The sequence below is a fragment of the Chelon labrosus genome, assembly GCF_963514085.1.
Source record: "Chelon labrosus genome assembly, chromosome: 13".
Taxonomy (NCBI): domain Eukaryota; kingdom Metazoa; phylum Chordata; class Actinopteri; order Mugiliformes; family Mugilidae; genus Chelon; species Chelon labrosus.
In genome coordinates this window covers 4,852,224-4,879,436 of record NC_140346.1, presented here as the reverse complement: position 1 = coordinate 4,879,436, position 27,213 = coordinate 4,852,224, and the positions used below count along the sequence as shown (strand labels likewise).

Below are 27,213 nucleotides of genomic sequence, written 5' to 3'. Positions count from 1 at the left end.
ATTTGCACACGAGTCCGCCACACATCAGTATACGCTGGGGGACATTTTGAATCTCACCTGCTGTATCCGACGTCCTGACAGCTCGCTCTCCCCTGCTGGTCGGTCCAGCCGTGAGAACAGACAGCCCTCCATTCTTGAGTCTTAGTGGAGTAGATCTGAAGCAGGGAACTGTCGCCGTGCAGCCTCACTGAGGACAAGTATGTGAAGATGACAATCAGTAACAAGATCTCTTTTGCGTCTGATGGGAAGGCCTTCATTTACCTCATTTAATCAAACCTCACCCATCATTAACAGTGTACAATGCTTGCATAAAACAGTATAAAGATGAGAAATAAATGTATGAAGGCATTAAGGACTGTATTTTAGGAATGTAAATGTAATGTAGCAGTGCTTCAGCAGGTTGTATCCTGCAGGGGAGCCATGCACAAGTCTGTTTACCGCAGCTGGCTTCGTCCTCGCCCGCAGGACAGTCCTTCACCCCGTCACACCACTGGGACTCCCACACACACCCCACATCCCCGCACTGCCTCCCGTGTATGCAGGGCGAGGAATCTGAAAGACCAGGCAGACTGTTTGAGGTTTGATGTACAAAAAAAAAAAAAAAAAAAACTGTACCATGTACAAGCTTGAGCGGTGGTGGAGACAAATCCTGCACTCACAGTAATAACCGAGGAGGATTCCAGCCAGTAGCAGGAGGAGCAGCAGGGAGATCACAGCAGCCACAGTGAACTTCACACAGCGCCGTTTTACATCTGACAGAACAACACACACACAACGTGACTCACACATTGACATGCATACTAAATTAAACTATTAAAGGAATAATATGCAGGAGAATGGCTATCCTCACTATGGAAAAGTTCATTTTAAAGTTGATCCCGTTTAATAATTATTCATTTGGATTATTTAGGTTATAAAGAGATTAGTTCTGAGCATGTATTCAAGTTTTTTTTCTCGCACATACTCATGCACAGAGAGCTGAGAGATTAAAAGCAGGGGACTGCATGAAATTCTTTTCAAAACTAGGCTCAGGAGCACGGCGGCTGCGTTAGAGTTGGATTTAAATATCAAAGTGGAATACCTTTGCCTTTAGGGACGGAGTGGTCGATCTCAGGTGGAGGATTCAGGGCCTGATGGTGAACATACTGGGGTTTCACTTCTGATCTGCTGGGTGGAGAAAATCTCCACTTGTCATCTTCATGATCGAAGCCATGACCTGAGTCCAGATACTGTTGGTGAAGGAATGAGCAAGAGAATACTGTAAAAAGATTTGAGGCTCTTTTTCCTTATAAACTGATGTGTAGCTCAAAAAGATTAAATATGCCAGTGAAAAACACTATTCTGTCACATTTCTAAACTACAAACAATAATTTATATGAAGAGAAGGTATGGATCTAAAATAAAAACTTACCAGATTGGTCATCATTTTTTGTTTAACAAACTATATCCTGCAAAATAAAAAATGTCCCGTACTTATTAATAACCTCACATTCAAATATTCTGCTCAGTATGAGTGTCCGCAGCTGTAAGAGAAACGCTTCACAGCTCTGTCCTCTAGAAATATTAAACAATGACCTCCAGCATCTCCTCCTACACTCTCCCTGTCCTGCTCCGCTATGATCAAATGAAGGGTTTGTATGAACGGCCACTCCTCCACTTCAAGAGGTTTGAAGTTTCCCTCCTGAGCACACAACAAGCACAATGAGGGCTGTTATCTACTCCAAACATGACTCCGGCATTATCTGCCGAGTTGTCAGTGAGAAGTTGCGAAGTTGCGAAGTTGTGACAATGCAATGGAAAGGTACCACGCTGTTATGTATGCAGGCAAACACATTACGCTTGAGTCAATGGGTGACGAGAAGAAACAGAGAGTGGTCTTTATCTGTAGACACATTTGTAATGGATTAGTAGCCAGTGAAAGTAAAGTGATAAACTGAACCAATGCTAACAAAAAAACTGTTTATTTTTATTTAATTACACAGTTGTAACACAAAGCATGTGTAGATTGCACAAACTGTACACATGTTACATGTATAAGTTCCCTTTAGAATGATGCCATATACAGTCATCTGATGGATAAAAGAAGAGAAATGGCAGAAGTGAAACTAAAAAATGGCATTTTGAGGTTATTTAATGGCAAAAGGTATCACGCGTTCATCAACCGTGTAAAAGTAAAGAGCTTTGGACATTCACTGACAATAATTGATTTGTTCCCCAGTCAACATCTGGAAAACATTCACATTCTTCTTTGTGTAAAGCATAAAAACATGCCACAGTCCTCAAACCAGACTGCTCACAGTTACACAGTTGATTGGTCTTTTTTTTTTTTCAGGATTTTAGGGATTTTCAGCTTACTCCTGCGAAATGATTGCTGATTCACAAGTTTTCTTTTTCCAAGTACTGCTGTTTGTAATTTCCAGTACTGACTGACTGTACCAGGAACTTGTTTGTTCCCCCATTGGACATAGTGTTTTGGGCATATGGATGCAAGAAGGTACAACTATGCATCGTCTTGCATAGCCCAAATGGAGAGAATGTCTATTTACCTCGAGGTTTACTAGTGGTCCGGTTCAGTGTTTGGGCACAGGTTTGGATGTGTGTCATGCCAGAGCCCAACCGAACCATGCCCGAGTGCATCCCTTCATCTAGCCCAGAGCACGGTAAGCAGCGATCACACTAGTCAAACCAACTGGGAGTCAAATTTACAGATCACTGCTGTGAGTACAAACTTCAAGTGTTTAAAAACTGCTTCAAAGGAGATTTAATTCTGTTCAGTCTCTTGTGATGGATATAGAAAGGAATGGCTTCAGGCAGTAGAGCAGGAATGTAACCGCGTCCTTGTGTACCTTCTCTCAGGTCTATACCCAGGCCTGCCATCCTGGGAAGAGCCTGCTGAGGTTTTTGGGGTCCATGGCTTGTTGGATGAGCAGATTGACCTGGCCCCCAACACTGAGCACCGTGCCCTCCTCCACACCCTTCAGCTTCTCCTGCAGCCGTAGCAGCACCCGCTCTGCCACCTTGTTGAAGCTCTGACTGTCACTGAGGGGATGAAGAAGAGTTTTAACTGAGGTAAAATTAAATTTAGTTTGCAACATTAAATTAATGATACACTCAATTTAAACATTTTAGCCAGAGAAGATAGTTGAAAAGCTCTGTTTAGACTATGCAATAACATCTGTCCTAGGCAATCCAAACACAAGTGACCAGCTTAAAGTACAGGTGTGAACACACCCAGGATGCATTGGAGACACATTTGACCACATTTCTTTGGTAGTGTGAACACATAACGAACTGCTTTTCATGGTTCCGATACAGAGGTTGGTAGAGATCCATTAGAGACAGCAGACAATATCCTTCCAAAGGTTCATTCCTGACATTGTCTACATGATCACCTGGATTTACGCTGGTTGTCTATGTCGTCTCCTCCCATAGTGGAGCTCAGGGTCGCGTTGAGCTCCTGCTGCTCATCATGCTGCAGGTAGAAGGCCTTCAGAGGGTTCATGGTCCAGTCGAACAAAGGGTCATACAGCAACACCTATACAGCAAAAACAGAAGAGCAACGTTGTTTAATAATAGGTTCAGTAAACATTTAAGAGCAGCTAAGGAGCCTTTTGGGTTGTGTTATGTGTGTGAAAATAAACTGTTTTGTACCTCAACGATAGTCAAGAGGGCTTCTTGAGAGCTCCTCATCACCTCCATCGTCTTCTCACAACACCTGACCAGAGAAAACATTCAGGTCATTTACAGTATCTACATAACGTACTACAACACAGACCTTAATCCATGGCTTGAAACAAACCTACTAAACATTTAGCTCACTATTTAAACATTTACATTTACTTTGCTGCCTTGAGTTTGCTCATCAGCTTTCTCTAATGTATCCAAGAAGAAAGGTGGTCTATTATCTCGAGTATTTTCAAGTCGAGACAAAAACAAAAAGAGTTTCTATCTTAAGTACAGGGTAAGAAATCACTCTTAAAAAATACAATGTTCTTGAGCAACAGCAATGTTAAGCGCAATATAGACATTTTTGGCGTTAATTGGCTAAAATAAGACAACACCATCAAAGCAGAATCATCTCCTCTCCTCACCTCCTGAAAACTCCCTCCACTCCAGTGATGCCCATCCCGTCCACGATGTCTCTGGACAGTCTGAAGGGCACCGTCTCAGGCGTGGGGAGAATCCTGCCCTGTTCAAAGGCCACACCTGAACGCCAAGCGGGTGAAGAGGAGACAAGACTAGTGAATGAAAAGGTCAATTCTGATAAAACTTTCACAAATTAGAAATAAATCTTCTTCATCCATGTTTAGAATAAAGAACATACCTAAATCGATGTGCACCAGCTCCGCAGTCTGTTCGTCAATCAGGATGTTCTGGATGTGTCTGTCTCCCAGGCCTACAATGTAGCCAACTGTGGGCACAGAAACAAACTCATGACCTGGAAGCAGTTGTGTGAGTTCATTATTTCACCATATCTTTGCTAATATGAAATGCTTTCATTTGATGAGGACTACACCACCATTAAAACCACTGACAGGTGAAGTAAATACCATTGACCAGCTTGTGACAATTCAATGTTCTGTTGGGAATCTTCTGGATCTGGCATTCATGTGGATGTTACTTAGACATGTGAGGCGTCCAAATTCACTAGATCCCAAACTGATCAAGTATCTGTGGGATGATCCACAGAGGCCCCTGCCCTTAACCCATAGGACCCAAAGGCCCCCACTAACAACATTCTGTTGCCAGACACCACAGGACACCCTCAGAAGGCCCATGTCCATTCTCTGATGAGTCACAACTGTTTTGGAGGCGTAAGTGAGACCTAGACAATATTAGGAAGGTGGCTTTAATTTTATGCCTGATTGGTGCATATCCACAGTTTATGGGGTTCCCACTCAAGCAAGTGAGCTACAGAGGGGCACCAACACCTTTCTTTGATAAGCAGAACAGACACTGAGAATGAAATGTCGATAAGTTAAAGTTAGCACAATACAGGCCTGGTTGCTTCACCTCAAATTAGTCAAATTTCAACAATGATCTGTGTTTGCGACTGTGTACCTATAGAGGAAGTGGCCACACTGCGAGTGTAAGCCAGACGTTTCTCCATCCACACTGCAGGATCCAGGAATCGCTCCATGCAGAAATACCTAAAGACTGGCCTAAATTTCTTGCACACCTCGACGTAGGCCTGGAGCTTCTCGTCGAATGCAAGTCTCTGAGCCTCCTGTAAGGACAGCAAAACAAAGATTAACAAGCCATGTTGCCGTTTTTAGGGTCGGGAGGGCAGTTATGAGGTCTTTATGACTCTGAATCGACTTGAATTCAATGTTCTTAGATTATATACGAAGACTGACAAGGAATGAGGTTCAAAAACATGAGTTCTTGATGAAAGAGTGTTTTTCTTTCAACCCCGTCACCTACCATCATCTTCCTGCGGCAGGCTAGGTTGGTCCAGTCTTGAGGTCGGAAGCGTTTGTGGGCTCCTTTATTGGGTTCCACTAGAAACTCCCCGATGGGCACCGTGCCAGAGCACCACTCTAACACGCCGCTACGCTGAGAGAACGGCACCACCTGGAATGAAGCATGAAAGGTGAGCACAAGGTATCTGCTTTAATGCTTTAAAATTATTATTATTTTTTTTTTTTAAAAAAGAAAACAAGGGAATTAATGAAAAGATCAAAAGAAGAACGCATCAGAGCAACACGCTCCTGATTTATGATTCTCTTTAAATGAAAAACAAAGGCAACCTTGTATCGTCTGATGTTGAGCTTCCTCTTCCGAGTGTCTGCGTTGCGCTGCAGCAGCATGGAGCACATGCTGAAGACCTGCTGCATCACCGCATCCTGCCGCAGGTCGTCCTGGCCCTGTTCACGCAGAGAGGGCAGAAATCAGTGGGTGAATGAATGAATGAATGCTTTATTGTCATTGTATATCAGTGCAACTAAATTAGATGAGCCAAATCTGAACAGTGTGAAAGAAAAATCAAAAAAGAACATTCACACAGCCATCAATATCCACAATCATACAAACATAAAGCCAATAAATAGTATGTGATTTATACTACACTAATATGTTGTTTAAAATACATTCTCTTTCAGTTGACCGAGGGGTAAAAGCGGTTTTAAGTCTGTTGGTCCTGCTTTTCAGGACAGTGCATACTGTCCTTTAAAATGTTCCTGGATCTGCTGAGACATCTGGAGCTGGCAATGTCCTCCAAGGAAGGCAAAGGACATCTGATGATTTTCTCAGCAGTTTTTATGCACATGCAGTAATCTTATTTTGAGCTTTTACAAGGGAATTATAATTTGTCTGATGTTGTTATCCATATTCTACTGTTTGTCCAATGCTACTGGATTCTGAAGGTTAGCCATCGTTAGTCCCACACTTCAGAGGTGTTTCCCACCTTGATGTTGGGGCCTCTAGCCTATACTTTGCATAAATGTTTTTGTGCACTATGCCAGAGACTGGATTTGACACTCCATGTACGCCCTGCCTACTAGCACATTACACAATGCAGTTTGCACAGCCAGCACACCGAGTCCTGCCTTGCGTGGAAGACTCCCACCTCTGTTGATCAGGACTATGATTAGTACCAATGTTTACCAACATAAAAACCAAACCAAAAACTAATCTTGCAAAAACTATTATTGAGAGCAGGATATACATATCAAATTGTTCTGTGTCCTCTCCTCTGTGAATATATTCAGGTCAGAAACAAATGTTGTTTCACCTCTCAGAATATATTTAGGTCAGAAACAAATGTTGTTTCACCGTGACTCTCTCAGGTGGTAAATTATTAGCCTTTAAGTGTCTGTCGAATGTTTTGGCAAACACAAACATGCTCTCAAACACATACATACATAACAAACACTCCCCCCTGCTGCCTCCTCAAGAATGTCTTCATTATAAAGGCAAGAAAGAGTGTTTGTCCTGGTACAAAAACAGGATTAATTATTACCAACGGCCAAACACAAACAGAAAAGAACTGAAGTCGAACGTGAGCAGCGTCCCGTCAGAGCTGTTCAGAATTTCATTACACATGGCACACACGGCTTTGACCTCAAAGAGGGCAGCTTTGTTTAGTGGAGAATGCCGGAATCAAAGGCATACCTCGAACACCTTCTGAACACACATACGCTGAGCTCACACACATACTTTGACCAGCTGTCTCCTGCTCTTGCCGTCAGAGCCGACGCAGTCGATGATCTTGGGCAGGTTGACTCCTCCGGCCAGGTGATAGTGGGGCAGGAAGGATCTAACGGTCACCAGGTTGTCATAGCAACCAGATGGATCCACCTGTGTACACAGCTCTTGTTAACATCCAAAAAAACATACTTTCTTATGTGTTTAATATTATGTAAGAAGACTTTAACTATACCCGTAACAAAATGATTAACAATGAAACTCTCTATCAAGACTTACTGAGCATCATGAAACCCATTCTTTACCTTAATCTCCATTGTGGGGATGACAACCTCATCAAGTTCTTTGATTTGCATGATGGGCTGATCAGCAGGGATGGGAATAGCCTCTAAAATGAGAGAGATGTACTTTATAACACTACATTATATACGTCTGTCCAGACTCATAATATAAAGTATGTAGCCACAGCTCTTTGAAGTTGACCTTAAAATGTTCTTCTCCTACTTTGTCCATTTTGTCTTATTTGACATTAGATAGCAGGAATTTTGTCATAATTAAAGCACAGATTCTTGAGTCATCAACAGCAATTTCTATGTTTAATCTCAAACTGTGTAAACCACAAAAAAAAAAACGAGATTGAAAAAGATGGAAACTTGAGAATAAATTGAGAATTTCTTGAGATTTCAAGGATAGAACTTCCTGAAACCTTCACTAGTCATCTAGTGTGTTTGACATGCATCAGCTCTGGATGCTTGGTCTACTCACTCTTCTCAGTCTTGTGCCTGCTGGCGTCCATGTAAGCCAGAGTGATGTAGGCATCACAGAGACGCTCGATCCCTCGGATCATCGAGCCCCTCTTCTTTTTGATCACACTGATGATCTTCTGAGCCACATCCGAACGCTCCTGTACGAGGAAGAACTTCGTAAATAAAACAGTACTGGCAGAGTATAAGGAGCTTTACAGAGAACTTTACGTTTATACTTCACTACTTCAAAATGAACTGTCACAGCATGACACTACTAATGGCTAAAGTACTGAGGATGCACGGTGCACTTTAAATTCCATCTTCCATGTTTTTATCTTGAAGCGGTCACAGACCATAACAGCAACATTTATAATGCGGCTCTTTATATTACTCAGTTTAGTGATGACATTTTCTTTACAAGCATACCTTGTTTTTGCACCTTTGTGCAGTGGGGGAGCTGTGCATTCAGCAAATGAAACTATGACACTATTAGTAAGAAGGTGAGAAGAGTCTGAATTTAACCGAATTACGTTATTGTCTCTGTTTCATTTAGAATAATAAAATGTGGCCCTACACTTTGATTTACTTTAGATTTGTATAAGTAAAAGTCCCACCATGTCAAATTGTGAGGGCTGCCGTGGAGCACTCTTAGACGGCCGGGACCTGCAAAAGTTCTCGTCTTTATTGGCGTTCACCAGGGCGAAGATGATGAAGAGGGTATGGTGTGGGTGCTCCAGAGATGCTCTGCAAATCAGCTATGAGAAGAGAGAACTACTGAAGCAGCAGCAGTATAGATACATATATTTAAATGATACATTTTAACTGTGTCAAGCTAAAATCTTGTATTTGCTACAGAGATGGAAAACAAACCAATGAAAGTATACATGGCCATGTCAAGCAAACCTGAAATACACTGCTATTATTATGTTTTAAAAAAGCGTTGTGTTACGTCTATGAGGACGTCGTGGAATCCTGTGTCCTGAGCGACGCCCGTAGCCATCTTGGTTCCCATGCGAGCAGCCAGCTGATACATGAGAGGCAGGAACTTGTAGGAAGGGATCCGCTTCACCCCTTTCTGGAAAGCAAAGCAGGTGAAGAAACTGAAAAGAGACAAACTCCTTCTTTGTTTTAGGTGCATAAATAAGCTCTTCATACGTTTTACGAACCTTCATCATGTCATTTACGACCTTAATGTGTGCATTCTCCAGCCAGAGCGAAGCCAGGCGGAACACCCAGGTGTCGTGCTCCTCGCCTTGCTCCAGACACTGGATGTAATTCTCCACCGCCTTACACAGGAAGCGCTGTCTGTCTGCCTGCAGGTTGGACAGGGCCTTTTCATCCAGCTCCAGCTCTCTTTGCACCTTTATTGTGTACCTGTGACATCAGTAAAAGAGAGAGTCAGACAAAAAATGGTACAGCTTTGTCTAAACTTTGTCAAAGATTTTGTGGCGAACAACCTGTTGGAGGTCACTTTACGCTCCCTCATCAGGTCCACCTCCTCTTTGGCCTTCTCCAGCAGCGCCTGCTTGTTCTCAAACACAGAGGAGTTCATGTATTTGTCGATGCTCTGGTACTGGGCGTCCGAGAAACGAGCCAGAGACAAGAAGGCCTCGGTCCGCTGGCTCTGCAGCCTGGAGTCCTGAACACCTGACTCCTCCTCTATCACCTCCACAGCCTGAAACAACAGCACAGGCACAGACTTTCATTTGTCTTAAAAGTTCCTCCACAACAAGTACATCAAAAAAATTACAATCCGTAGATATAAAATAAATATAAAATAAAAGGTGTCAGTGTGAAAATGTAAAAAGCAGAGATGTACTTCAAAACACTGTGACCGGTCCTGCAAGTCATGTGGCGACATATAAACACACGCAGGCACACAGACGTATGAATTATTTAATTTTGTCCATATGAATCTGCCACCGCCAGAGGACATAAACTGTAAAGTTGCACAAGTTTAATATTTATATCTTCGCCTACTCCTAATTTATCTGGACATAAATAAATTATTCATGGGTGTGAGCGCGGGTGGCTGGATGCTGCCCGGCTGATGGGTAATAACTCATTCACGTCTCTGAGGGACGCCTGCTGCATGTGTGCGCTTCTGGGTGTTAGAGAGTAACATATATTAGATTCTCGGAGACCTTTGGGAAAGCGACAGACGTTTAGATCACTTATGAAAAAAGATCCTGGTGGAGAATGGGTTTCCGCTGGAGCAAGTATATGACATTTATGAGTTTTTTGGGGAACTTTAATATGAAAGATAGGGATGTCCCAATCTAATTTATTTGGCCCTCCTTTCGAACTCGATCATTTAATATTGAGTATTGGCTGATCCCAGTTCTGATCAGATCTTAAATGAAGAAAATGTCCTCCCCTGATGATTGATAAAAGCTTACTTGTTTTCTCCAAACTGATTTGTGCCCTGTATAACTGCATTAAGTATGCTAAACTTCCAAATTTCTTATTCTTGACACAAGAATAGCTATGCAGTGCATTTTCTTCTATTTTATACATATACATAACAGTTGAGCCTTCTGCCTTCTTCATTGCACAAGATGCTGGATGGTTTTAACAAAATTAAAAAAACAAAACAAAAAACTAACAAACTAACTCCAAACTATCTTTATAAATAGTGGTGTGTAGATTGGCTTTAACATTGAGACTGTTACAACATATACTAAATCACAACGCTGCATTATAAAACAACAGAAATCTCTTCTTGGTTTTGTGAAGTACTTCTAGACAGCAGCCGAAAAACAAATACAAAAGATCGTTCTTGGCTACAGGCTCAATCCGATCTGATCATTTTAACAATACCTTGATTGGGACATCACATTGAACCGTTTTCCTCAGCTGACATCCAGTCCTACAACAAGACCTAATCTTTGTCTGTTAAGCTGGTCTATCATCTTCTGATGAAGCTATAACCAGATTATCAGAACACCACATACTTCCTCTTACCCTCTCCAGGTACTTTTCCAGTATGACTCCAGGACTTTCCAGGCAGGTCTCAGCCAGCCAGTTTCCACACAGCCTGAGGCACTCGGTGTAGATCGGTGCTAAAGCAGGATTTAAATCCACCTGGTCGACACACAGCAAAATACAGAGAACAGTTTAATGAAGCATCTTGACCTTTTGGATTTCCCTTGTTGCAGTGTGAAAAAGAAATCTAATTGCAGAGCATTATAACAGTTTGAGTGTGTGTGTTTGACCTTTTCCTCCAGGCTGTGTATCATCTGTCTCAGGAGGCCCAGAGCCAGACGCTGCTCTCCCTTAGCCCAGAACACCTGGGCCTCCTCCAGTTGCCATGACGACACAGGTGACGACACCCAGGTCCCCGCGCTGCTATGCTGGTTCATCTGGTGGACTGCACGCTCTGCCAGCTGGACAGCGTTACAACACTGTGAGTACTATACAGGTAACCTTCTCACCACGTTAACCTGGGAAAGAAAACCTGCGGAGGCTACCTGTGTGTTTCCAGCCCTGCGGGCCAAACGGCAGAGCTCCATGAGGTGGTCAGTGAGCACAGAGCTGAGGTACTGGGTGCTGTCGGGGTCTCCCCCTCTGGATAACAGGGTTTGCAGGGCCACAGAGCGGACGGTTAGAACGGGCTCCACCAAGGAGAAGTCACTGTCAACCAGCAGCTGGGAGTGCTGCCGCCACTGGCTGCAAACTTCTCTCAGAGTCACATCTGAGAAAGGCCTGATGTAAAAAGCACACAAAACATTAATCTGGACTCATGAAGTAAATCCCATGGTTGTCACAGTATGTCGCTGCTGTTGTCACCTGGAGAAGAGCTGTTTAACGCTCTCCAGCTCCCTGATGTTCTGCAGGTTCCTGAGCGCCGGGTACAGAGAGGACACCGCCTCTAAACTGCCTCTGCAGAGATCCTCCACCTCAGCACCCCTGCAGAAAACACACAGGTGTGTGAATGCTTTTGGTGAAACAGAAATAATATCATTATCCTGGAGGTAAAACCTGACACCGTACCTGGCCTGTTTCAGAGTCTCATCAAATATGGAGAACTCTTTGTCCCTGAGAGCTTGCAGGGAACAAAACACTGATTCATGGAAGCCAGGAGTGGACTTCTCACTTCTGATTCAGAAAAATACAGATGGAGAGAAAAGAAAAAAACAGTTAGGGATGACTTCTGAATTGGATTTACTCTAATAAAGTTGTGTTTTGTGTAGCAGATGCCTTCTTGCCCTTACTTCTCTGACAGCTCACAGTCCCACTGTGTGTTCCTCCAGGCCGCCTGGAAGCGGAGCTCTCGCAGCTCGGCCCCCCACTCCACCCCTTCACTCTCCAGACCCCTCATGTAGGTGGCGAGGATGTTGCTCAGGCCAAAGTTCTGCAGACCCTGTTGGCATATTTGTCAAAGATTCATTTGTAGACATTTATAGACATTAAAAAAAATACATTTGGAGATGCTTCATAACAGTATTATGTATTTTTTTTTTATTCTGATGAGACGAGTGAGTTTCCATAATCTTACGAGGCTTTCATCTTACCTCTACAATTCCCACTTGTCGAGTGACTTCAGGTAAAGTAGAGTGAAGGTCGTATGAACTCAGGGCCTTCCCCCACATAGCCTCATGCTCATAAGTCCGAATCCTAAAAATGAATGTGACAAAACAACACTTTTAGTTGTGATCATGTGAAAGATGTGATAGCTCGCTCAGTCTAGTTGTTTTCTACCTCGTCAGGGGAGTCGTCATTGTCTCTCCCCCACAGCCATACAGACTGTCAGGTTCTCCGATGCTCCGATACACCTCAATCAGCAGGTCCTGCAAAGACACATATACATACCACATATTATTTTACACAATTTATAGGGGAACGAATGTAAAACAGAGGCCAAGTGTGTATTATAAACTGCTTTATACAGTTAGTGTAGAACATCGACATGAAGAACAGACCTGCAGACTGATATTGGTGTCTTCCATACTCTTCTCAGTCAGGCTGGAGATGGTGAAGGTCTGGCTGTTGTCTTCAAAATTGATTTTGCGTGTTGCTCTGGATTTAGTTCTGCACATTTGGTCAAAAAATGGATTCAAAATATAAGACAGTTGGATTAAAAGGTGAAAATATTGTTACATTAAAGTAGCCATCCCAGAGATCTGTTTTGTTGTCTTTGGTGACACCTAAGGGAGTAGCAGGTAACTGCAGCTTTTAAACTTCATTGATGTGCAGTTGTCGGTTGGACGTTTAATCGTCAGCTCCGTCTACCCTGTCTGGCAGGAAGATAGTGGCTGATTCGATAACTGAACTTGGCTTGTAGTTTTGTGCAGGACTTTTGCAACAGACACCCAGTTTATAATACTAAAAATGCAAGGGCTTCCATAGTTTCATTAGATTCAAGATTAAAGATTCTTTATTGCCAAATACTCCGTAACAATGCAGCATCATTACCAGTACTGGAATTCTTGGCGCATGGGGCCCACTCTACTTCGCAGAAGCAAAATACAATAAATAAAATAAAATAAAATAAAGCAGAATAAAAAAAACAGATGAAAAGATAAAAGATACACAACACACACAACAGCTAAATTGTGTTGCCTTATTTGGCCATAAACAGTGAATTAAAAGAGATGTATTTAAATGAAACAGCATCCATAATGTTGTAATCTGACATAAAACTAATTAAAAATTTTAAATCCTTCCCGCGTACCTGCAACTTTCCTCCATGTTTGCTTTAATCTTATCGACATAGATCTCAGTGTACAGCAGAGCGGTGAAGTGAGCTGAGCAGGACTGAGCGGCTTTAGCCACCTCCAGGTAGTTCAGCTCCAGCCAGAAGTTTGAGTCGCACACTGTCCCACAGGAGTTACTGGAACAAGGAGTTTATATCAAAGTTTATATCACACTGCACACATACACTGATCAGGCATAACATTATGACCACCTTCCTAATATTGCGTAGGTCTCGGTAGTTCCTCCCAAACAGTTGTGACTCATCAGAGAATGGACATGGGCCTTCTGAGGGTGTCCTGTGGCGTCTGGCAACGGAATGTTGTTACTGGGGGCCTTTGGGTTCTATGGGTTGAGGGGAGGGGCCTCTGTGGATCATCCCACAGATACTTGATCAGTTTGGGATCTAGTGAATTTGGAGGCCAGGTCAACACCTTGTGCTGTTCTTCATGTTTTTTTTAGTTGTTCCTAAACTGTTTTTGTGTGTGTGCCTGTGTCAGGCTGCATCCTCCTGGGGATGGATGCTGCCATCAAGTAGTGTCATTGCCATGGGGTGGGGGTGCCTGGTCTGGTCTAGGTGGGTGGTACGTGTCTAAGTAACATCCACATGAATGCCAGGTCCAAAAGCAGAACATTGAATTGTCACAAGATGCTCAATATTACTCACTTCTCCTGTCAGTGGTCATAAAGTCATGCCCGATCGGCATATTATATATTAACTTATATTAGTGCAGGTGCAATTAGACAATGAAGTCGTTGAACATTACTTCAGTCTAAAAAAAGAACAAAAAACACTTGATTTCTACAATATTACGAACCTTTCAGCTTCCAGAGGTCTCTGTTGATGTCTCAGATAATCAATAACAGCAAGCATCGAACGCAGAGAGGTCTTATCGTACAAGCCCTGGCTGGCAGAGTCAGACTCTGTAAAGAACAAACATATAAATCTTTATCATTAAAGGCAAACAATCGCATACGGACTGTATGTGATTGTCATGAAAGTTACCTAGAGTTACAAACTTCTAGCAAGGCCTAAACTTACCAGAGTCAGAGTTGAGAGGCGTGGCGGACCGACTGGAGGCCTGAGCACTTCTGGAACAAAAGCTGAAGAAGTCCTGGATGTGGGAGGAGAGCAACTCCCTCCAGGAACCATCAGAATCATCCAGCAGGATGGAATGAATGATGAGAGGCAGCAACGTCTGACAGTAGTCCACCCACACCTGGAGATGGATGATGGGGATTAGGAGCAGTTATATCTTTGGCTCTGGATTAGAGATTGGATTCAAACTGAAAGTGGTTGACACAGAATAAGTGACAAAACAAAGACTAAATAAATGCAACAAAAAGTTAAATAGAAGAAGTAGACACTATTCAATGAATAATAAATGTGTGATGACGTCTGGAACAGAACTCTAACTAACCTCTCCTATTCCGCCAATATTATATCTGGAAGTGTGGGTTATGAATGGTTAAGAGTTTTTAAGGTGTCCTCCGTGTTCTCACCTGACACAGCGGCCGTGACAGCAGCAGAGCCTCACTCCTGACCCCTCCACTGTCCAGCAGAGCTGTGCACAGAGCCTTCAGCCACGCCTTGTGGCCGCCCGCCTGAGGAATCCAAAACTCCTGGCTCTCCAGCTTCCCCCTGGCCTCTATATTCTCCTCAGGACTCACAGTAACCATCTGATCAGGGACGAAAGGCAGTGAAAACAAGCAAACACAGATTCAAACTCTCAAACAAAAGCAAAGCAGTAATGTTAAGACAGGAACATGTCCGTAACCCACCTTGCTCTTGGTTGTTCTGAAGGGATTGAGGTAAGCCAGCATTGGGTCTTTGTTGTCTTTGTGCTGGTCCCAGAAGTCAACTCCAGACTGAGTTGCAAGGATGTTCCTCACACACTGAGATGCCGCCTGTCTCACTTCAATGCTGGCATACAATCACATCACATCACAGTTAATGTCAATGAAACCCACTCTCCACATTTAACCGATCTATAGTTTTAGGATTCTCTGTACCGCTGTTGAGTGAGCGCATCGTTCATGCAGTTGAGGATGATGTAAAGCCGCTGAGACTCGGAGGAGGTGAAGAGAGACACGGCCTTTTCATAGATGGGGTCTCTGCCGTGGAGCAGGGCGATGGTGGACAAGTCTACAGGGCCTAGCTCTCCCAGACAGCTGCCTGATGCCTCTGCAGTAAAATTTGTTTTTAGACAGAAAATCCTTCAAAATCTGTCCACATATGACCAAGAACACAACATACTGATGCTGTAGAACATATCTGAATTTATACCTAGAATGCCAGCTCCTCCCGGGTGGTTGACTGCTAGCTTACAGAGCTGCAGCAGACTGAGGACCAGCTTCACCAGCACACTGTCAGAGGGATCAGCTAAGAAAAAACACAAGAGAAAAGACAAAGCAGTTAAACAAAAGTTCATTACACATTAGACCTGCCCATTTTTGTTCCACTTTATTTTTTTAATACCATGGCACTCTTTGAGCAGCTCTCGGATGTGCGCCTTGTTGTCGTGCAGCTGTCTGGTCAGCTCCTTTAATCCTTCCAGTCTGGTCAGAGGTAAGGAGTCACAGGACGTCACTGACAGGAAGTGAGTTATCTCCTGTAAAAGAGAAACATCAAGGAAGGAATGTGAGATTGTTAATTTCCATTAATGACCTTGACCAGCTCTCACTTCACTGAGGAATCAGAGCAACATCGCCCTACTAATGTAGTGTGAGTGGAACTATTTTAGGACGTTTGCATTAATACACTCAAGCAGTTACATCAAGTGTGGATAATAAACACATGTCCATTGTTGTTACCTGTCTCAGCGTGAAGGTACCAGTGTTGTATTTGAGTTTGTGCTGCACAGAGCGCAGCTCTCTGAATTCAGGGATATTAGGAAAAGGCTCCAACTTGCTGATGGCTCCTTTCAACTTCTGTTGATTTTCTATCACAAGGAAATGCAGCAGACTGAGCACCTTGAAAGAAAAAAAGAGAGCTCAAAATGAAAACGTGCTGCTCACGTGTTCCCGAAAAAACGTTTTTCTCAAAAATAGGAAAGAGAAGTTTGTTAAGAGACCAATCAGCATGTGATTTGGTGAATCCTGATATGTTTTTCTTATTAAGCGAAGGTAATCAAACTCGATTTATTTGACAAGAAGCAAACAGTCCAGCCATGAGTCTGTACTTGAGAGACACTAATTCAAATATTTTGTGATTAAAAGTCCACATGAGATTGTTTAAATGTTTTTACATATGTCTTCCACTATGTGTCCCATAAGTATCAAAATGTAGTTTTGTAGGCATTTTAGAGCAGACTGTGCTTTTTGGGAGGGAGGCTCTTGCTCTGTTTTGTCAGGGAACATGTAAATATGAGGAAAGAAATATCACTCAGCTAGCTGATTGAGAGGCTTCAAAAGGTGGTTTCCACCATTATAAAACGTCTCTAAAAAGACCACATATTAATTAACTATTTACTCACAAAGCCTGTGTAGACTTGCAGATTACATATAGTTGCACTTTAGCAGCCTCTAGCTGCAGCTCTGAGGAATATTTGTTTATATTTCTGTGTAACACCGTTAATCACTGTTTGCTCATGCTGTGCATTAAGATTCATCTTGGGTGATCTGATCACAAGCGGACAGCTCTAAGCATGTCTATGTTTGGAAAACATCTCCACATGCATGTCGAGTGACCACTTGTGACTGGATCTCACTTCCCGCTCTTTAAGCAAATGAAGACATACGTCGTTTGGGATGTATCCATGCACACAATAAAACAACTTGCATGATAATAAAGTTGACATGGCACAAATCACATAGACATTTAGTAAACAGATCAGACTATATGCATTTATAAACTCAGATGAAATGCAGTCCAGGCTTCTTCCTAATGTGGTTCGAGCGAATGGATCTCAGTGAGTCCTCAATGTGCCAGGTGCACATATCGGCTTTCCGTGGTTTTCACGTCCATGCCAGCTGTGAATCTGTGACTCACCTGCTGTGAGATAGAGGGCCGGCTGGTAACTTGAGGAGTTAGAGTCCCGACGATGACCTGCAGATGACAGTCTAGAGCGTCATCGCAGAACTGAAGAGCCGCCTGACACACTGAGGTCAACAGGTCAAGGCACAGAGACAGGCTTCGGTTAGAAACCTCATCACACTGAAGCGGCCTGTGGTTGGAGCACAAACCGGTTAGACTGACAGACAGACGTAAGGTGGGGACAATATGTGTGTCATCCATGAGCGTTACCGCATGCCAACCTGCTGTTGATATGGTGGATGAGAGTGTAGATGATGTCTCTGAGGACAAAGGCCCAGGCTCCCCCGAGGCCGTCCTTCACCTCCCGCAGCAACAGGCTGACAAACAAATGGTACATGAGGAGGATGCGGTGACGTTCATAGCTGTTGGTCGTCTCGGCTGCTCTTTCACACACCGCCAGCAGAATCCTCTGGATGGAAATCTACGGGGCACAGATAAAACATAAAACATCACACAGAGCAAACAATAGTGATTAATGTCAAGGCAAATCGTTTAACTAGGAAATAACACACATAAATGAATCTTACCGGTGTTTTTGACAGGATGGTTACCAGGGACTTATGGTTGGCACTGTGGCACTTGCTGAGGTAGTCCAGTGTAGCTTTGATAACGTAAGAGCTGAAGTATGGTGGATTTGGCACAGGATCTAGTTCGCTGAGAAAGATATTAGATATTTCGATGAATGGACAGAAACAGGACAAATAAATAACATTAATGAACATGGTCAGTTTTAATCATTACCCAATGAAGCGTTTCAGATCTCCTCTGTCTCCATCAGCTCCGCTTCCTTCATACAGAGTCATCAGCAGTTCCACTACGATGTCAGCCAGGTTACTGTGGATCAGGCTGTCAATTTGCTAAGGACAAATTATAAAGTGAAGAGAAGTTGTAATCTGCCATTAAATTGCGTCATACACTGCTTAGTTAATTGAGCCTGTGATCCTGTATAAGGTTAGTATCTTATTCAAACTGGGGCAACATATTCTGAACATTTACTGCCTCCCGCAAATGTAACATCACTGCATCTCTTCTCGCTGCTTTCAAAAGTTATTTTCTTTCTCCCGATGTGCCGTACACGTAGGATGGTGTTTACCTGCTTGCCCAGACAGCTGGCGTCTTTGAGCAGGTCGTACACTCTGTGGGCCTTCTCTCTCTGCTGGGCAACCTGTGAATCCTGGCCAGACAGTGCAAAGTATGGCAGAATGCTGACCATGATCTTGGGGAAACAGTGGGCCAGCAAGTCTCTCCAGTCCTTCTCAAGACACCTGCCGATAGACTTCACCTGCTCAAAGTCGTCCAGGAAGACCAGGTGGGGGATCAGCACCTGGTAGGAAGAGCTGTAAAGATGTTGGATATTCATCATTATCTTTAATATCATCGTACAAACTGCTTCATCAAATGAACGCAAAGGGGAGTATTATTTCCTCACTTGTAGAAGTCTTTGACAGTGTCATGGTCTAGGAGACTGTAAGGGAAAGATCCCAAGGTGTAGCGGTCATCAGACTGTCTCTGTGCGAGCCACTCCGCTACCAGGTAGTACAGGTGAGAGCTGACGAATGTCTTCACACTCCTGTAACCCAGCACCCTGGATACGCTGCACAACACCTGTAATGAAAAGAAGAAGGCTTTCAGGAGTTGATAGTTGATGTATCATTTGATTTAGTTCAACCGTTCATCTCTACAATGCAAAAGGACCTGGAATTGTTACCTTTTTGATGTGCTGCTCCTCTATGTTATTTTCTTTGTAGGACTGGAAGAGAGCGAACAGAGACTGCTTTTCACACACTGGGCTACAACACATCACGACAGACAAACTCTTCAGCAGCGTGGCTTTGCGGTTGAACGTCTCGTCCTGCTGGTCCTCCGCGGAGCTGCTTCTCTGTGGACGATCAAATAAATGAACAGAGAAACTATGAGGAATGTTAACAAGGCAAGTTTTAAAAACCAAAGATGAAGAAAACGAAGCGTTTTTGATTTGTGGCAACACTGTGTGATCTTACTGGGAGCTTCATCCCCTCCTGAGCCTTCAGGTAGATGTTCTCAAAAGCCGTCTGCTGGTGTTTCAGCGGCAGCATCTTCCTCTTCTCCAGATGCTCTGGTCTCAGCTCGAGAAACAGCCTGGATCCACAGGAGAACAACAACAATGATCACATATCCAATAAGCTCCCCGTTCAACTTATTCTGACACACTATTAGCTGCTTTCATTGATAATTAGATGAAGCATACCTCTCTACAGACATAGCTACCAGCATTCGGACTTGGTGGTGGGCATCCGCGAGGTGAGACGGAAGGATAGAGGACACTGGACGATCTTCCTGTGTTTCATTTTCTCTGACATTCAGGATTGCCCAGTTACAACGTGGGTCAGCCTGGCAGATTTGAAAACACAAAAAGGGAAACTTTAAGTGATAGCCGATATTTCTCATCCTACAACTTCAGGTTTTGACTCATGAACTAAACTGAAAATGTCAAAGGTGAGACTCAGGTTCCAGGCAACAATTACAGTTAAAGGGATCATAGTGAAAGCAGGTGTGATGTTCGTACAGTTTTACAGACAATATGTTGTGCAAAAGTGTTTGCAAACTGAAACCTAGTCAACCTCTCTAAGGGTTTACCTCCAGCAAAGCAACCAGACACTGCACTAAAGCAGCTCGAACTGTCCCCACGCATTTCCCTGTTTGGCTCAGGAAACTGAAACACAGCACATGGGTTTAGAAGATTAATATTCGTGGCTGAGGAGTGTAGACACATACACAAAAAACATTATGTCAAAAGACTAATATCATAACTAACCGTTAAAAAACAGATTATAAAATAACTTTTTCATGCTAACACCAGAGAAGGGATATTTCATACTTTATTCTCCTCTAGGACAGACTGGAGCATGCATTGGCTTTACTTTAGGAGAAGGTTCATTATTTTTTCTTAAAGACCAGGCAGTTATCTGGTCATGGTATAAAAATATGCTTCTAACCAGAAGCCAGACACCACTTGTAGCAGAGATCCCTGAACGTGTCTCATGTCCTCGGGCACATGGTGGGTTTTCCCCAGGCTCCTTATGGAGGGCAACAAACTCAGCAGCACAGCAGCGCAGATCTCCTGGTCCTGACGATACAAGGAACACAGGTCCCTGTGAACACAGCAACAAAGACACCTAAAATATTACATATCCTGAACTGATATGAACATGAATGTCACTAACATCTGGTCTAACAACAAAAAAATGAATTTGTGTAGGAGAAAAAAAGGTTTCCCTACGCCAGGGGACAGAGCAGAGAATCAAATTCCTCTGGAGAGAGCGAGTCTTCTGCAGGAAGCTTCTTTAACAGGACGAGATACTGCAGGAGAAATGAGTATTAGTGATCAGCAGGTAAAGCCTTGTTACCACTGAAACCTTGACCCTTGTCTGAAGACTCTTAGTCATCCAGGTCATGGATGCACCTGAAAATAAGCTAAAACAAAGGCAACTGGACTTGGCTCATTGACGTTGTGGCTCCTTCAGTTCTAACTGACTCTGCAGAGACACCACCCAGGTTAATCTGAACACCATCCTCTAATTTAGGTGTGTATTAGGTCGTTACCAGGCCTTAGCTATAGTAGGCACAACACCTTGACTCCCAACCTGTCAGTTAGAATTAGAGAAGCCTATTGTGTGAGTTATAGTATGTCTTCAAGGGACCATGAACAAGTCTAGATGCCTTTGTTGTAGACATACCTTGACCAGTCACACTCACCAGGTTGAGGTGCAGGGCTTTGCTGAAGTCAATCTGCTTCACCAGCAGCAGCAGCCTGCGTCGCACCTCCTGTGCATCGAAAAGCAGACCGTGGACGGGCTGGACGGAGGCGCACTCACACAAGAACCCCAGGACTGCGAGAAGAGCCAGGTCCTGCTGCGCCAGATGATCATCCGCGAGCAGACTTTTTGCACCTGACAGGATAAGATGATGATAAATGAGTCTCCTAAAAGAGTTCTCTACTATGGACAGTGCAAATTTCTAATAAAAGAGATGGTCCTGTCATTTTAATTATTATGTTTACTATGCTGATATTTTTATGCTATGAATCCCAAGATAATGTGGTTACTTTCTAAAGCACTAGCACCACTGAAGAACAAACTGAACCCAGAAACATCAGACACATCATCAGAAGCTGTTCCTACCTGGTCCACAGGCTGTGTCAGTGTTGGCTCCCTTCTGTGTGTGTGCCCCATTGGTGCTGCTGTGGGGCTCTTCACCATCTTCAAACAGGTCAAAGTCATCCCCTTGTTGAGCTCTGGTCATTTCTAAGTCATCGTCCATAGGATCGTCTTCGTCCACAGCACTCACTCTCTTGGAAATGCTGCTTAGCTGACGAGACAAGAAAAGATGAAAGGATGAGTTCTTGAAATTAATGTTCTCACATTTATGTCCTTGCACCACAAATCATATTAAAAGCTTACCAAAAGCTTGCAGATTTCTGCCAGCTCACTGAGGAGACTGGCTGGTAGAGTCATTATGAATAAACCAGAGGAGATGGAACAAACATTATCCTGCAGAGGAGAGATTTTAGTGTCAATCATTGTCTGTATATTGACAAATTTATGAAATCAGACTGGAAGGCTTTTCTCACCTTGACTTTTCTGCTGGCAGACTGTGTGCAAAGGTTCATAACAGACCTCAGCATGGACATGGTTCCCTCCTCTGTCATTTTCAATTTCACACTAGAAATAAACCCACTGAAGTCCTGGGCCAGCGCCTGGTGAGTAAAAACTTAAAGTTAGTCTTCATATTTCAATTCAACTGGACTTTAGGAAGCATAAATGTTGACAAATGTGGAGTAGGAGACCAAGGGTCATCAGCCAAGCTGCCCACCAGATGAATCTGCATGTATACCTTTGCTTTAGAGAAGAGCGGTGAGCGGCAGGCCTCCTCTTTAGTCAGAAACCCGATGGAGACATATCCTGCTAGAACACTAGTCAGCAGACTGAAACAGCGCACCAGACACTCCGGAGGGATGGACTGAGACTGTGGATGATGAATCAGAATAAATGTCAGTTTCTCACAGTTAAAACTGCACAGACGCTCTGGACACACGCACATTAACTTCAACTTACATCAGGAGAGTAGCTGTTGAGTAAATTGTCCACCACACAAAGCAGTGACTGCTCCAGCTTGTTTCTGATACCAGGGACTGCAGCAAACTGACAGTCTGCTGAAGGGGTCTTCACTGACTCGTCAGGTGCTTGGATCTCTGGAGGCAGCGTGTTGAAGCTGACCTGCTGGTAAAGTCTCTCAACCTGTTCCAGGTCGTCTTTGGCATCCGATGACTTTTGTTCTTGAACAAAGGCACTTTGGAAACTAGTAATTTCAGAGAAGACAGAGAAACGTGATGCAGGGCAGGTATAATATTAGTAGTAATGATGCCAAGATAAAAATTTATTGAACAAAAACAGGGTGAATAGAGGGTACATTGTCCACATTATGAGACCAGAACGACTCACCTTTCTACTCCTTCAGTACCCAGCAGAAACTTCAGTCCAGCACTTGTGTCTTTTAAGGTCAGTGAGACCAAAATGTTTGCTATCAGATTTTTAGGAAAGTCCCTGCACACAAGAACGTTGTGAACACTTGTCTTAAAAACATAGATAACTTAGACATATAGCAGATTAACAAAGAAAGGCTTTTGAAAGGAAGTCAGACTTTGCACAGTACATGCAACTACAAGAATCTATCCCATAAACAACACATGTCTTTAACTTGAGTCATCACAAAAACAGCTTATCTTACAATACTAGATTACTAAATGAGACAGTATTGTTATCTGCAGTCAATATCTGATGCCAACCTGCAAATGATGGGGTGGGGTCTGGAGCTATCCTCCATCTCATCACTTTGATCGCTCATCAGCAGCCAGGCTACGAGGGTCTCCTTCAGACTAGGTGATGCAGATCCTTCTGTGGCCCCGACGTGGTCCCAGCCCGAGCATGTCGTGAGCCTTTTAGGGACTGGACACTTCAGCAGGGCCTGGGCTAAACAGACTGCTGCACTCCTGCACAATAGAGAAAAAAACAATAACAAAGAAAACAGTGAAGGCAAAGAAGAAAGGAATAAGAATCGAGTGACTAAATTTAAAACCGAACAATAACAAAAGACTCACTGGGACGGCTTGCATCCAGATCCAGAGAAAAGCCTCCAGAACTCTCTGTCCATATTAATGAGCCCACCGTGGACAATGGAGGCCAACAGGTCCAGGCTGGGGGACTCTGTCTGGGGTGAGCTGACCCCTCGCACTGCCAGAGCCCAAACCCGAACCCAGAGCCTGCTCAGCTCTGCCCGGTGGACCTGGGTTCTCTGTGGGTAGCGGGCCTGACAAAGGGCCACCTCCCTCAGGCAGCGCAGCACATACAGACCCCTCTCTCCTCTCCGCTGCTCTGCCAGGAGCTGGTGCAACACTGACAGCAGTGGGACCAGCTCTTGGCCGGGCACCATGGACGGGTACTTAAAAATGAGCACTGTGGTGATCTGCAGCCTGATAGTGGATAATTAAAAACAGAAATGTCTTAATGTAAAAACAGAAAGTTTTTATATGCCTTTTGACCTTCACATAAAAACCAGTAAAGGCAAATTTTACTTTGACGTTAAAATAATTGTGTTGTGATTGTCGTACCATGGTATAATATCAAAGTCACTATGCTGAGGTTGCAGGTGGTCTCGGAGGCTCTCCCAGCCCATTTCAATGCGGCGTCGCTTGCTGGCCGTCCCATGGGTGGGACTGCCCATCTGCGTGGCTCTGATGGAGGCCTGGGTGACCCCCAAGATATAGGCGTCGCTGTCATCACTGAACAGCTATGGAATAAATTTGTCCACACAGTAACCCCTTTGAGATAATAAGTCTCAGTGAAGTAATATACAATATATGTAATAAGCCAAGTTGTGATTTGCTTTGTGCATACATGTGTTGTGTTATTATAGAAATAATGCTCGCTGCCTCTCACCTGGTGACAGATATCAGCTGTGAGCTCGATGAGATTGTCTTTGACGGCTATGTGCCTGGTCCCTGTCACGTACTTCCCTCTGCTGCCTATGTGACTGATCTCTCTGACCAAGGCATCGTAGAGGTTGTACAGCAGACTCCGCCACCTGGTCCAGTCCTCAGCATGAGCACCTAAAAAAAACAAGAAAAAGACCCTTAGTTACTTACTAGTTTAAGGACATAGCTTTGGTTTTAAAATGTATTCCTTAATTGCCTTTACATCTTTAATACAGTCGCTGATCTTTCAAGCTTCTATTGAATAAAAATCATATTTTATAAAGTTTTAATTGAGCTTTCTTTCCTGGATATCCAATTTGATCTTTGTAAATCAAGCTAAGTAACATCAATCATCTACCACAGATTGATGAAGGCTTCACCACTGTTTAAAAGAAACATTGTTTTTTGATAACTCAACCTGTGTCCTGTGTCTTGGCTCCTTTAGGGTGGTGAACACGGATCTGCAGGTTCAAGAACTCCACAATCTCCTCCTTGAGAGCAGCACTGGGCCTCATGTCCCCCCAGATGTACAGCAGAGAAGGCAGAAGCTCCTCTCCCAGCCGACACACTCTCATCCTACAATTCATGGCCGCAGATCTCAAGAAGATGTTCAGGGCTGAGACCATGTGCTCCAAAACAGTCAGGTGTTTCTCCTGCCTGACAAGATCATGGGATGTTTACATTGATCCATTGTACAACCACAGCTAATACCAGAACATTACTTCAGTGCAATGTCTAAACAGTGTTGAGAGCTGTCTCCACCTGGCATTAAGCAGCGCTTTGGAAAAGAAGCTGAACAGAGCGTTGTTGAATCCATCAGTCTGCATACAGCAGCCCTGCACCACCGTGTGGACAACTCTGCTCACCAAAACTCGGTTGATGGATTTGGAAGAAGAGATGAACAAGCCACAGTACAAGTCCAGCAGATCTATGGGTCAAAACATGAGAGCAAATCAATCCATCGTTACTTCCAACAGTCTTTTAGAATGTAAATACTCAACACATGACAAGCTAGAAGTTTCCACATATTTAGAAAATAGTTCACTGACCGCGCCACTGCTGTGGAGTGACGTCACACCAGTACTTGCGGACGGAGAGGATGTCCTTTATAAGGAGGCTGCTGTAGTTTTCTCCATAGGCTGAACAGCAGTATGAACTTTGCAGGACCTCCATCACATGCTTCAGCAGCTCACTGCACTTTAGACGAGGCCCACCTGCAGCAAAAGAGAGACACTTTAACTGTAACGGTACAATTTGTTTAAAAAAAACTCCACACAGAAAGACCCCAGTCTGCCGATGGACTCGAGGACCAGAACCTTCTTGCTGTGAGGCATCAGAGACTCTCAAAGACTTACGTTTGTTGGCATAGCGAATGAAGTATTTGATCAGGCTGCACATTTCAGCCATCTTCTTCTGCCGCGTGGCCAGCATCGTTGCTGTGACGTTGGCTCTGCTTGATTGCATGCTTTCTGTCTCCTTCTGGACATAACGCTGCAGAAACCTGATGAGAGTATGCAACACAGAACAGATAAATATTCATAAACAGGCTTGTTTCTTATGGTAGATAACTGAACTTGAACTAAGCTAAAATTCTTCATAAAACAAAATATTTGCACAAGCACAGTTTATAGATATTTGCCGGACATGGTATGAGAACAGACAAGCTTGTTTGTCAAGTTCCAACTGTGGCGAAGAAGACAAATCAAGACATTTTTTTATTGTGGATGGCTAGATATAGGAAATCACTTACAAGTGAAATCAGCAGTAAGGTTGTTACTTTGGAAAATACGCCCAAAAGTGTGCATAAAATCCCATACAACCAGGACATCTGTGGTCTGTCACAAATAACTTTAAATACACTTTCCTGCACATTTACAAAAATGCAAATATGCAGAGGCATGTTACCTGAAAACAGCATCCCATGAGAGCTGCTTGGAGCCTTTAACTTTAGATCCTGAGTTACTATCCAGTTCTTGCACGATCTCCGGGGATCGAATGAGCCGCCTGAAGCGTTCAGCCTCTTTCTGGTGGCACAAAGAGATTAAACATCAAAAACATGAAGGTGCAGGATTTATATTGCACCAAGTGGGTGTGGCTGGAACAATGCTTGATCTTTCCCGGCTAACACATAGATCTGTGTACCTTCCTCTCCGTAGCTTTGTCATTCTCCAGCCCTCTGCAGCAGACCAGGAGATCGTGAAGAGCCAGACTCATTGTGCTTCACAGTGAGTCCAGACTGCTCTACCTGCAGGGACAGGATGTTGACAAGATAGGATGTTGTTATTGATCCACTTTACTCTATAGCTACTCAGTATGAGTATTAGCTTTATTCTCTGAAGCGCTGCAGACTAAAGAAGTTACACTTTAAACAGTTACCACTAATTATCGCTGTATAGCCATTCTGGCCATGTCGACGAACAACTTCAGCAACACAACATTGCCATCTTTGAACGTGACTGCCAAACATCCATTCAAACTCTCAGCTGCTCTCAGTCTGTTTACTGACCTTAAATGACTGTAATGATTGTAGTTACTGAGCTGCCAAACACATGCAGATGTTAGCCGAGGAGCTACTTTGCCTC

The 27,213-nt window shown here is 43.6% G+C and overlaps 2 protein-coding genes across 4 annotated transcripts in view; both read right to left on the bottom strand.

Annotated features, from left to right (window-relative positions):
* Positions 1-2,625, bottom strand: part of LOC311497748 (transmembrane protease serine 2-like) — a gene marked incomplete at both ends in the record, with an annotated part of 8,587 nt that extends 5,962 nt beyond the window's left edge. Inside the window, 5 exons of the mRNA XM_084558120.1 lie at positions 58-187; positions 439-552; positions 660-752; positions 1,082-1,285; positions 2,547-2,625. Coding sequence (XP_084414246.1) covers positions 58-187; positions 439-552; positions 660-752; positions 1,082-1,285; positions 2,547-2,625 — 620 coding nt within the window. The remainder of the gene's footprint in view (positions 1-57; positions 188-438; positions 553-659; positions 753-1,081; positions 1,286-2,546) is intronic.
* On the bottom strand, positions 1,655-27,213 carry atm (ATM serine/threonine kinase). Of its 3 annotated transcripts, XM_084559311.1 has the most exons (63): positions 27,138-27,213; positions 26,774-26,876; positions 26,537-26,655; positions 25,987-26,132; positions 25,681-25,845; positions 25,394-25,559; positions 25,050-25,288; positions 24,597-24,766; positions 24,269-24,447; positions 23,759-24,130; positions 23,447-23,650; positions 23,103-23,204; positions 22,716-22,959; positions 22,495-22,626; positions 22,232-22,357; positions 22,062-22,151; positions 21,783-21,969; positions 21,358-21,551; positions 20,882-20,961; positions 20,598-20,753; positions 20,239-20,314; positions 19,850-19,992; positions 19,623-19,740; positions 19,331-19,501; positions 19,052-19,227; positions 18,716-18,959; positions 18,364-18,479; positions 18,150-18,276; positions 17,844-18,043; positions 17,578-17,752; positions 16,401-16,559; positions 16,066-16,198; positions 15,874-15,969; positions 15,600-15,771; positions 15,369-15,510; positions 15,090-15,266; positions 14,629-14,806; positions 14,405-14,510; positions 13,567-13,725; positions 12,815-12,923; positions 12,594-12,682; positions 12,407-12,509; positions 12,107-12,255; positions 11,886-11,990; positions 11,682-11,801; positions 11,363-11,597; positions 11,108-11,278; positions 10,857-10,976; positions 9,350-9,567; positions 9,059-9,266; positions 8,842-8,967; positions 8,507-8,647; positions 7,912-8,050; positions 7,452-7,534; positions 7,159-7,299; positions 5,751-5,867; positions 5,425-5,574; positions 5,062-5,227; positions 4,325-4,411; positions 4,092-4,206; positions 3,652-3,715; positions 3,393-3,535; positions 1,655-3,039 (listed from the first exon to the last, which is right to left on the bottom strand). In XM_084559311.1, exons 2-63 carry the CDS (start codon positions 26,843-26,845, stop codon positions 2,859-2,861), a joined length of 9,291 nt encoding a protein of 3,096 aa, XP_084415437.1. In that variant the 5' UTR covers positions 26,846-26,876; positions 27,138-27,213; the 3' UTR covers positions 1,655-2,858. The 3 variants fall into 3 exon arrangements, with proteins under 3 accessions (XP_084415437.1, XP_084415435.1, XP_084415436.1); XM_084559309.1 differs by having other exon boundaries at positions 25,681-26,132; XM_084559310.1 differs by having other exon boundaries at positions 25,681-26,132; positions 27,008-27,163.

Bases quoted from the DNA above. Each gene is read 5' to 3' on its own strand.
- atm (XM_084559309.1), bottom strand. From the start codon at position 26,845: ATGAGTCTGGCTCTTCACGATCTCCTGGTCTGCTGCAGAGGGCTGGAG. The intron at 18,044-18,149 runs GTAAGATTCATT...TGTGCCCCGTAG, and splicing joins CCATCCTGTCAAAAACACCG to ATTTCCATCCAGAGGATTCT. The intron at 9,267-9,349 runs GTTGTTCGCCAC...CTGATGTCACAG, and splicing joins CGTAAAGTGACCTCCAACAG to GTACACAATAAAGGTGCAAA.